This window comes from Callithrix jacchus, chromosome 6 (assembly GCF_049354715.1).
Source record: "Callithrix jacchus isolate 240 chromosome 6, calJac240_pri, whole genome shotgun sequence".
Classification (NCBI taxonomy): Eukaryota; Metazoa; Chordata; class Mammalia; order Primates; family Cebidae; genus Callithrix; species Callithrix jacchus.
This window is the reverse complement of record NC_133507.1, coordinates 94,766,781-94,776,574: the sequence shown is the minus strand read 5'-3', so window position 1 is coordinate 94,776,574 and position 9,794 is coordinate 94,766,781. Positions and strand designations below refer to the sequence as shown.

Sequence of the window (9,794 nt, the reverse complement as noted above, 5' to 3'; positions counted from 1 at the left end):
AGCTGTCGCAGGGACCTGGGCGGAAGTTTGGACTAACACCAACGGGATGGATCCAGCGGGATGGACTGTCCCACAGAGGGAGGCAGAGTTGAAAGCAGGGAAACAGACCATAACGCCTGGCAGGCTCCACCTCCACAGAATTGAAACTGAAGCCCTCACTAGAGAGCTTAGCAGCAAATACACCAGGTTTGACCCCAATCAGGAAGATGGAGCTCTGGGAGAGACGCCATAGGGAAGACGGGGCCAATCTCACCTGCAAACAAACTCCAGAGAAGGACCACCCACCCAACAACCTGACTAAACCCGAGAGAGCCCAGCAACACCCTCTACAGGCTAAAAAATATATGGCTCCAACCTCAACCAAAAAAAAAGTCCACTGAGACTCCACCTGGAAACAGCAACTTCAAAGATCATACATAGATAAATCCACAAAGATGGGGAAAAAAACAGCACAAAAAGGATGAAACCATCAAAGAACAGAACGCTTCTCCTACTCCCAGGCACCACAACTCCTCACCATCAAGGCAACAAAAAAAGACAAGAGAATGAATTTGACGAATTGACAGAAGCAGGCTTCAGAAGGTGGGTAATAACAAACTTCTCTGAGTTAAAAGACCATGTTCTAACCCAATGCAAAGAAACAGAACCTTGAAAAAAGTTTAGACGAAATGCTAACTAGAATAACCAGCTTAGAGAAGAACATAAACAACTTGATGGAGCTGAAAACACAGCAAGAGAACTTTGCAAGGCATACACAGGTTTCAACAGCCAAATCAATCAAGCAGAAGAAAGGATATCAGAGATAGAAGATCAAATCAATGAAATAAAATGAGAAGGCAAGATTTCAGAAAAACGAGTGAAAAAAATGAACAAAGCCTCCAGGAACTATGGGATTATGTGAAAAGACCTAATCTGTGCTTGATCGGCATACCTGAATGTGACAGGGAGAATGAATCAAAGTTGCAAAACACTCTTCAAGATATTATCCAAGAGAACTTTCCCAACCTAACAAGGCAGGCCAACATTCAAATCCAGGAAATACGGATAATACCACAAAGATATTCCTCAAGAAGAGCAACTCCAAGGCACATAATTGTCAGATTCACCAGGGTTGAAATGAAGGAAAAAATCCTAAGGGCAGTCAGAGAGAAAGGTAGAGTCACCCACAAAGGAAAGACCATCAGACTCACAGCAGATCTCTCAGCAGAAACCTTGGAAGCTAGAAGGGAGATGGGGCCAATATTCAACATTCTTAAAGAAAAGAACTTTCAACCCAAAATTTCATATCCGGCCAAACTAAGTTTCATAAGTGAAGGAAAAGTAAAATCCTTTACAGACAAGCAATTGCTGAGAGATTTCGTCGCCACAAGACCTGCCTTAAAGAGCTTCTGAGGGAAGTACTAAACGGAACGGAACAACCTGTCCTAGCCACTGCAAAAATGTACCCAATGGTAAAGAACAAAACAATGAAGAAGCCACATCAACTAACGGGCAAAACAACCAGCCAGTAACAAAATGGCAGGATCAGATTTAAACATAACAATACTAATGTTGAATGTAAATGGCCTAAATGCCCCAATCGAAAGACACAGACTGGCAAACTGGATAAAATGTCAAGAGCCATCGGTGTGCTGTATTCAGAAGACCCATCTCACATGCAAAGACTCACAGAGACTCAAAATAAAGGGATGGAAGAAGTTTTACCAAGCCAATAGAGAGCAAAAAAAAACAAAAAAAAGCAGGGGTAGCAATCCTAGCCTCTGATAAAACGGACTTTAAACCAACAAAGATCAAAAGAGACAAACAAGGGGCATTACATAATGGTAAAAGGATCAATACAACAAGGAGAGCTAACTATCCTAAATATATATGCACCCAATGCAGGAGCCCCCAGATACATAAAGCAAGTTCTTAACCTACAAAGAGACTTAGACTCCCACACAGTAATAGTGGGAGACTTTAACACTCCACTGAACAGCACTGGACAGATCAACGAGACAGAAAGTCAACAAGGATATCCAGGACTTGAACGCAGATTTGGACCAAGCGGACCTAATAGACATTTACAGGACACTCTACCCCAAATCCACAGAATATACACTCTTCTCAGCACCACACTGCACCTAGTCCAAAATTGATCACATAATTGGAAGTAAATCACTCCTCAGCAAATGCAAAAGAACAGCAATCATAACAAACAGCGTCTCAGACCACAGTGCAATCAAATTAGAACTCAGGATTAAGAAAAGCACTCAAAACTGCATAATCACATGAAAACTGAACAACTTGGTCCTGAATGAAGAATGAATAAACAATGAAATAAAGGCAGAAATAAAACTGTTCTTCAAAACCAACAAGAATGAAGACACAACGTACCAGATCCTATGGGACACATGTAAAGCAGTGTCGAGGGAAATTTACAGCAATAAATGCCCACATGAGAAACAAAGAAAGATCTAAAATTGACACCCTATGGTCAAAATTGAAAGAGCTAGAGGAGCAAGATTTAAAAATACTCAAAAGCAAGCAGAAGACAAGAAATAACTAAGATCAGAGCAGAACTGAAAGAGACAGAGACACAAAAACCCTTCAAAAAAAATCAATAAATCCAGGAGCTGGTTTTTAGAAAAGATCAACAAAATAGACAGACCGCTAGCTACACTAATAAGAAAAGAGAAGAATCAAATAGATGCAATAAAAAACGATAAAGGGGAGATCACCACCGATTGCTCGGAAATACAAACTACCATCAGAGATTACTACAAACAACTCTATGCACATAAACCAGTAAATCTGGAAGAAATGGATAAATTCCTGGACAAGTGCACACTCCCAAGACTAAGCCAAAAAGAAGTTGAAACCCTGAATAGACCAATTACAAGGTCTGAAGTCGTGGCAGCAATTAATAGCCTACCAACCAAAAAAAGACCAGGTCCAGACGGGTTCACAGCCGAAATCTACCAGACATTCCCTAACTCTTTAAGATCAACATCATCCTGATACCAAAATCTGGCAGAGACACAACTAAAAAAGAAAACTACAGGCTAATATCCATGATCAACATTGATGCAAAAATCTTCAATAAAATACTGGCAAACTGAATCCAACGGCACATCAAAAAGCTTATCCATCACGTTTAAGTGGGCTTCATCCCGGGGATGCAAGGCTGGTTCAACATACACAAATCTGTAAATGTAATTCAACACATAAACAGAACCAAAGACAAAAACCACAATTATCTCAATAGATGCAGAGAAGGCCTTTGACAAAATTCAACAGACCTTTATGCTAAAAACTCCCAATAAACTAAGTATTGATGGAATGTATCTCAAAACCATAAAAGCTATTTACGAGAAACCCACAGCCAATATCACACTGAATGGGCAAAAACTAGAAGCATTCCCTTTGAAAACTGGTACTAGAGAAGGATGCCCTCTCTTACCACTCCTGTTCCATATAGTATTGGAAGTTCTAGCCAGAGCAATTAGGCAAGAAAAAGAAACCAAGGGCATTCAAGTAGGAAAAGAAGAATTCAAATTGTCCCTATTTATAGACAACATGATCGTATATTTAGAAGACCCCATTTGTCTCAGCCCAAAACCTCAAGCTGATAAGCAACTTCGGCAAAGTCTCAGGATACAAAATCAATGTGTAGAAATCACAAGCATTCCTAAACACCAACGACAGACAAATAGCCAAATCATCAGCGAACTCCCATTTACAATTGCTACAAGGAGATAAAACACCTAGGAATACAACTAACAAAGGAGGTAAAAGATCTCTTTAAGGAGAACTACAAACCACTGATCAAGGACATAAGAGAGGACACAAACAGATGGAAAAACATTTCATGCTCATGGTTAGGAAGAATCAATATTGTAAAAATGGCCATACTGCCCAAAGTAATTTACAGATTCAACGCTATCCCCATCAAGCTACCATTGACCTTCTTCACAGAACTGCAGAAAACCACTTTAAACTTCATATGGAACCAAAAGAGAGTCGGCATACCCAAAACAATCCTAAGCAAAAAGAACTAAGCTGGAGGCATCACGCTACCTGACTTCAATCTATACTACATGGCAACAGTAATCAAAACAGCATGGTATTGGTACCAAAACAGATTCAGACCAATGGAACAGAACAGAGGCCTCAGAAGCAATGCCACACATCTACAACCATCTGATTTTGACAAATTGGACAAAAACTTGCAATGTGGAAAGGGTTCCCTGTTTAATAAATGGTGTTGGGAAAAATGGCTAGTCATATGCAGGGAGTTGAAACTGGACCCCTTCCTTACGCCTTATACAAAAATTAACTCCAGATGGATAAAGATTTAAACATAAGAAATAACACCACAAAAACCCTAGAAGAAAACCTAGGCAACACTATTCAGGACACAGGCACAGGCAAGGACTTCATGACTAAAACACCAAAAGCCAATGGCAACAAAAACCAAAATAGACAAATGTGATCTAATTCAACTTCAGAGCTTCTGCACAGCAAAAGAAACAAGCATTAAACTGACAACCAACAGAATGGGACAAAATTTTACAATCTACCCATCATACAAAGGGCTAATATCCAGAATCTACAAAGAACTAAAGCAGATTTACAAGAAAAAAACAAACCCACTCAAAAGTGGGCAAAGGATATGAACAGACACTTTTCAAAAGACATATGAGGCCAACAAACATATGAAAAAATGCTCATCATCATTGGTCATTAGAGCAATGCAAATCAAAACCACATTGAGATATCATCTCATGCCAGTTAGAATGGTGATCATTAAAAAATCTGGAGACGAAATTCTGGAGAGGCTGTGGAGAAATAGGGAACACTTTTACACTGTTGGTGGGAGTGTAAATTAGTTCAACCATTATGGAAGACGGTGTGGCAATTCCTCAAGGATCTAGAAATAGAAATTCCATTTGACCCAGTAATCCCATTACTGGGTATATATCCAACAGATTATAAATCATTCTATTATGAAGACACATACCCAGGTATGTTCACTGCGATGCTGTTTATGATAGCAAACACCTGGAACCAATTGAAATTTCCATCGTCAATAGACTGGACAAAAAAAATGTGGCACATATATACCGTGGAATACTATGCAGCCATAAAAAATGACGAGTTTGTGTCCTTTGTAGAGACATGGATGAATCTGGAAACCATCATTCTCAGCAAACTAACCCAAGAGCAGAAAACCAAACACTACATGTTTTCACTCATAGGTGGGTGAAGAACAATGCACTTGGGCCCAGGGAAGGGAACAACACTCACTGGGCTAGGTGAGGGGGTGGAGGGGAGGGGAGGGAGGGACAGTGCAGGGTGGGGTGATCATGGAGAGGGATGACACCAGGAGAAATGCCTGATGTAGGCGATGGGGGTCGGGAGGGGGATGGAAACAGCAAACCACCATGGCATGTATGTATCTATGCAACAATCCTGCAGGATGCAACACATGCACATGTACCCCAGAGCCCAAATACAATTTTTAAAAAAGCCATTTGCTGGCATATGTGGTAAATATTTTCTCGCTGTCTTTTGATAAGTATATTTGGTAATTTTTGGCCACAGTATTATCTGTGTTTTCCTTTATGACCTTCAGGTCTTAAGTCTTGCTTATAAATACCTTTCCCACTTCAAAAATTAATTTTTTTTTGTATCCTAGGATTCTTACAGTTTCCTTTTTTGTGTGTTTAAATCTGGTGTCCTAGGAAAAAACCTGGCTCCTTCCCATGCCTGTGGCTAACATCATCAGGAACCTGTTTCCTCACTGCCGTCACAGGCCCTCTGCCCCTGAGTAGGCGTGCTGCCTGCAGGGCAGGTGTCTGTTCCTTGTGCAGTTGCTTCTGTGTCTAGGCTCCCTCTTCCTTTATTGATCTATTTGCCTCTGCCACCAAACTACTTTAAGCTGGCTTTATACTGTGTGTTAATATTTATCCTATTATATTTAATATAAACCCCCAGATTTATCCTGGCTCTTCCTACAAGTTTATTTCATATATGCAACTTAGTATTATTTTGTTAGTGTCTTCCCAAAAAAGTGATGTTGAATTTTGAGATTATTTAGGTATAATTGGCACCTTATGACACTGAGAGTTTCTACCCCAAGGAATGTCTTTAATATTAATTTTAGAACCACTCTACCCTCATCTGACAAATTTTTCCAGTCGACTAATGGAGAAAAATGCCACAAGTTCCTGACTGCCAGGTTGGGACTCATGGCATTGGAACGTTTTCATAGATGTAACAATACAACAAAAGGAATGTTTACAAGAAGCAAATTTCAAGTATGATCATCCTTTTATGAGCAGCCCCAAATTACTCGTTTTTACAAAACATTTTCTCAGCTGTCTAGAAATAATATATGGGCCAATCAAGTGTTTAGGTGTTTCACACTGAGATTGTCTCATAGCACATTTAAGGGGATTATAAAGACTATATCTCTCTCTGCTCCCACCACTGCCCTGGAAATGCTGAAATGGGTGAACACATGAAAGGAACATTTGTGCTTTTCATTGCTGTCTCCAATATGCTTGCCAAAGACAATGAGACATGGTCCTTGGCCTTAAGAAGGTGACAGAAATATTCAATTCAGTATAGAAACTGGATGGTCAAGTTGTAATAGGGGATATTTACAAGCAAATCAGACAAAGAAGAATCCGGCTGGGGATTCAGGGAAGCCATTCAGAGGAGAAAGTACATTATTTCAGCTGAGAGTTAAAGGCATTTTCAGAAGAAAGGGCATGCTAGATGGAAAGACTCGCATTTGGAAAGACAAAGGAATATGGATAGTTGACCTATGTGCAGTTCACAGCTACCACAAATTGGGAAAGGAGGAAGGAAACAGGCTAAATGAAACAAGATCATATGTGAGAGTTGGGGATGGTAATAAAAAGTGGCAGTGGGGGTGTTTGGAGGTGGAGAAAGGCCACCTCTTTCAGCATGTTGTGGTATTTGACCCAAGGAATATAATGTCAACAGAAAGACTTGTTCTGGTAGGAAAGCTTAATCGGAGCCCCAGATGGCTTGTGTGACTTCATAACTTCTGTTGTACCTATTTTCTCAAGGAAAAGCAATCATAGGAGAGAGAACAGAGTCTGCTATTTTTATTTTCTGGAAAACACAAGATGTGAAGCTAGGGAGAGCTTGCAGAAGGGCAGGAGATGATATCGCAATCTATGCAATGGAGTTGATTTCTTCTTACAGAAAGGATTTTTACAGTTTTTACTCCCAATTTCACCCTTTACAACTCTGAAACTTAAAACAGCCCTGTTAAATTCAATTAAGTGGTTCACAGACCCACTAGACTAGTATCTGCACATTTCTGCAAGAGCCACTTGCTCCTCAAATGCCCAAATGAACTCTGATACTGGAGCAAGATGCAGATATTTCCATTTTAATCAATAACTCAAAATTCATCAAGATTAAAGTCATCTCTAATGATGCACGGAACTATATGGAGAGAAGTCCAGTATGAACAGAGTCCAAGACCCTAAGGAGTTTGGTGGCCGACAAAGGTAGAGGAGGAAACTACGCCTGCTTCACAGATCTTGAGGAGATGGTAACTCATCAGAATGAAGAAACTGGGCTCAATTCCAGTTGGCTTCGTTGTGTTTTCTCTTGCTTGGAGCACTTGCAGTACTTATATGACAGAAATGCCATGCCACAAACTCCAGAAAGCACAAGAGAAAAGAGAACATACAAAGCTGTCTGTGCTGCTGTGGTGCTGAGCATTAGCCCCAGGAACTGCACCTCCTGCTCTCTCACGGGGCTGATGGTGGGTCCAGCATCTAGGAGAGGACACAGGGTGGTTGATGTTCTGGTACTGATTGAGTTCTCAGATCTCTGAGACCCCAGCAGAGGCTGCATGGTACCCCAAATCTGCACAGCCAACTGACGGACTGCCGAGGTACAGGTACCCATCCTCTTTCAACTGTGTGTCAGGAGCCTCTGAGTGAAGTTAAGCAGTTGTATTTTTTAAACATCTCTATCAGCAATTAGAATACAGGTTGAATATCCCTTATCTGACATGATTGCTTGGGATCACAAGTGTTTCAGATTTGTGATTTTTTTTTTTTTTTAAGATTTTGGAATATTTGCATATACATAATGAGATATTTTGGTGATGAGACCCAGGTATTCATATATATTTTTATATGCAACTTATCCACATCGTGTGAAGGTAATTTTATACAATATTTTAAGTAATTATGTGCATGAAACAAAGCTTTTAACTGTTTTGACTGTGACCTGTCACAGGGGGTCAGGTGTTGAATTTTCCATTGTGATGTCTGTCATGCCAGTGCTCAAAAAGTTTCAGATTTTGAAGTATTTTGGATTTTGAATTTTCAGATGAGGGATTCTTAGCCTGTATAATCAAAACTGGCTAATTGTTGTTTACACTTGTGTAGTGATTGATACTCTTTCTTTCAACAAATATGGGGCACCCCCATTGTGCAGACACTGTACTTTCATGGTCCCTTTATTTGATCCTTGTAACTGCCCAGAAGCATGTGCCTGGTATTTTACCTATGGGTGCACAGCAAATTAGTGGTAGGGCTGGAAGAAGAATCTAGACTTGCCCATTCCCAGACCAGGGCTCTGGTTTCTAGGTATAACATTGACCCTAAGTGTCCTTTGTTCCACCCCAGAAAATGTCTGGAGCATTCAAAGAAAATAAACATTTGTTGAATGAATGAATGAAGGGGATGGACAGGCGGAGAGGAGGGTAATAAACTAGAAGAAAATAGACTGAGAGGCCCTTCCACCTGCCCCTCCCACTAGGGTTTATTCCTTCCCAGAGCCACATCTTACCTTCTGGCTGGTGGAGACAAGCGTGAGGCCCTGTAGCGGGGTCAGGGAAGCCATTGCATCGGACCACAGAAGCATAGAACTTGGCCGATGCTTTGGGGATCCTTGGCAGAGAAGGGTCACTATAGTTCACAAAATGCAGACCAAATCTCTCTGAAAAGCCTGTGGCCCACTCAAAATTGTCCATCGCACTCCAAACTGTGTATCCTCGAAGGTCCACCTTGTCCTGCACAGCTGCTCAAACACAGAGGCCTGGGCATAAGTTTCCTATCTTATAAGGTAACTTCCTGCCAGGCCTTTGGAAGCCAGGTCTGCCTACTGCTCTCCCCACTGCCCTGACTCACAGATGGTGGTAAGATTTGGCTTTAGCTCTGTGAGATAGATGTCCCTTTGCATGTAGTGATTATTAGTGGGTCCTCTGTGGTTGGAGATGCAGAGCTACCAGCATCTTTCTAGAAAAGCTCAGCCCTGAATGGGAGTTGGGAATACAGGTGGAACATTCAAAGAAAATAAATGTTTGTTGATGGAGGCATTGTACTTTCAGAGCATGGTTTTACTCATGGAGCCCACCCCTCCACCACTCTGAACAGATGGTGCCTTACGCCAGCTATGGAAGGCTCTGGGTGTCCCCAGCTCCAGGCTTCCAATGGATGCCAGTGCTGTGTCTTCAGAGAATGGGCTCCCCCAAGCCATTCCCCTGGGTCATCTATACTCCTATCCATGGCCTTGGTCAGTGCCATAGAATGTTAATGCTCCTTCCTATAGAAAATAGCTCTTAGATGGAATAGATTTCAGCTGGGTAGAATTTTTCTAATTACTTTGCTGTTGCATTGCTGGCTCTTTTACTCAGTATTTGTTCCATTCTCTTATCCTCATGATCCCATCTCAAGTTGTTAGGGCTGAGCCAGGAGTCTGAAACTTTTGCTTGGAAACCAAGAGACCCTATAGGCAACCACCCAGCCTACTTC

At 41.2% G+C, this 9,794-nt stretch overlaps 1 protein-coding gene across 1 annotated transcript in view; it reads right to left on the bottom strand.

The window, feature by feature from the left end:
- Positions 1 to 7,395: 7,395 nt before the first annotated feature.
- LCT (lactase) overlaps positions 7,396 to 9,794 on the bottom strand; it is a 77,366-nt gene continuing 74,967 nt past the window's right edge. The window contains exons 16-17 of the mRNA XM_002749479.6: positions 8,830 to 9,060; positions 7,396 to 7,805 (exon numbers count right to left, since the gene is read on the bottom strand). Of these exons, the coding sequence (XP_002749525.2) occupies positions 7,585 to 7,805; positions 8,830 to 9,060 (452 nt within the window). The 3' untranslated portion in view covers positions 7,396 to 7,584. The remainder of the gene's footprint in view (positions 7,806 to 8,829; positions 9,061 to 9,794) is intronic.